The sequence below is a fragment of the Rhincodon typus genome, chromosome 45 (assembly GCF_021869965.1).
Source record: "Rhincodon typus isolate 14 chromosome 45, sRhiTyp1.1, whole genome shotgun sequence".
Lineage (NCBI taxonomy): Eukaryota > Metazoa > Chordata > Chondrichthyes > Orectolobiformes > Rhincodontidae > Rhincodon > Rhincodon typus.
In genome coordinates, this window is record NC_063376.1 from 1,858,022 (window position 1) to 1,858,561 (window position 540).

Genomic DNA, 540 nt, shown 5'->3' on the forward strand with positions numbered 1-540 from the left:
GGTGGGTGATGGAGTGTCTCTGATTGGTGGGTGATGGGGTGTCTCTGGTGAGTCTGTGGGTTATTGTCGGTTGCTGCAGTTCAGTTTCTGGGCGTTAGGAGTCGCTGTTTGAGAAACCGGAAGTGTACCTTCATAACAGTTCCCTCGCTAGTTCCGGTGTAACTCTTTAACCGTCCTCCCTGTGAGAGGCCGCTAAGATGGTGGAGAAGAAGCGGGAGAGTTTGGGTAAGGAGCTGGGAGGTGGTGACTCTCAGACTCTGCCTGTTGCTGTGGTATTGACCCGGGTTTGTGCTGTTTCCAGGCAGGTTTCAGGAGGGCGGACAGCGGCGGGTCCTAGACCAGGCCACCCGCCAGCGGCGCCTCAACCGGCAGCTGGATGCCCTGGAGAAGGACAACTTCCAGGATGATCCGCACGCCAACCTGCCGCAGCTCAAACGGCTCCCGCAGTTTGATGACCACACGGAATCCGGTGAGGGCCCGGGAGAGGTGGGCGGCGAGAATGGCCGGTGTTAGGGAGGTTAAGGGTGTTTGTGGAGTGAG

General features: G+C 58.5%; 1 protein-coding gene across 1 annotated transcript in view; it reads left to right on the forward strand.

Moving 5' to 3' along the window:
* Positions 1-89: 89 nt before the first annotated feature.
* znhit1 (zinc finger, HIT-type containing 1) overlaps positions 90-540 on the forward strand; it is a 4,116-nt gene continuing 3,665 nt past the window's right edge. The window contains 2 exon segments of the mRNA XM_048620253.1: positions 90-225; positions 302-506. Coding sequence (XP_048476210.1) covers positions 198-225; positions 302-506 — 233 coding nt within the window. The 5' untranslated portion in view covers positions 90-197.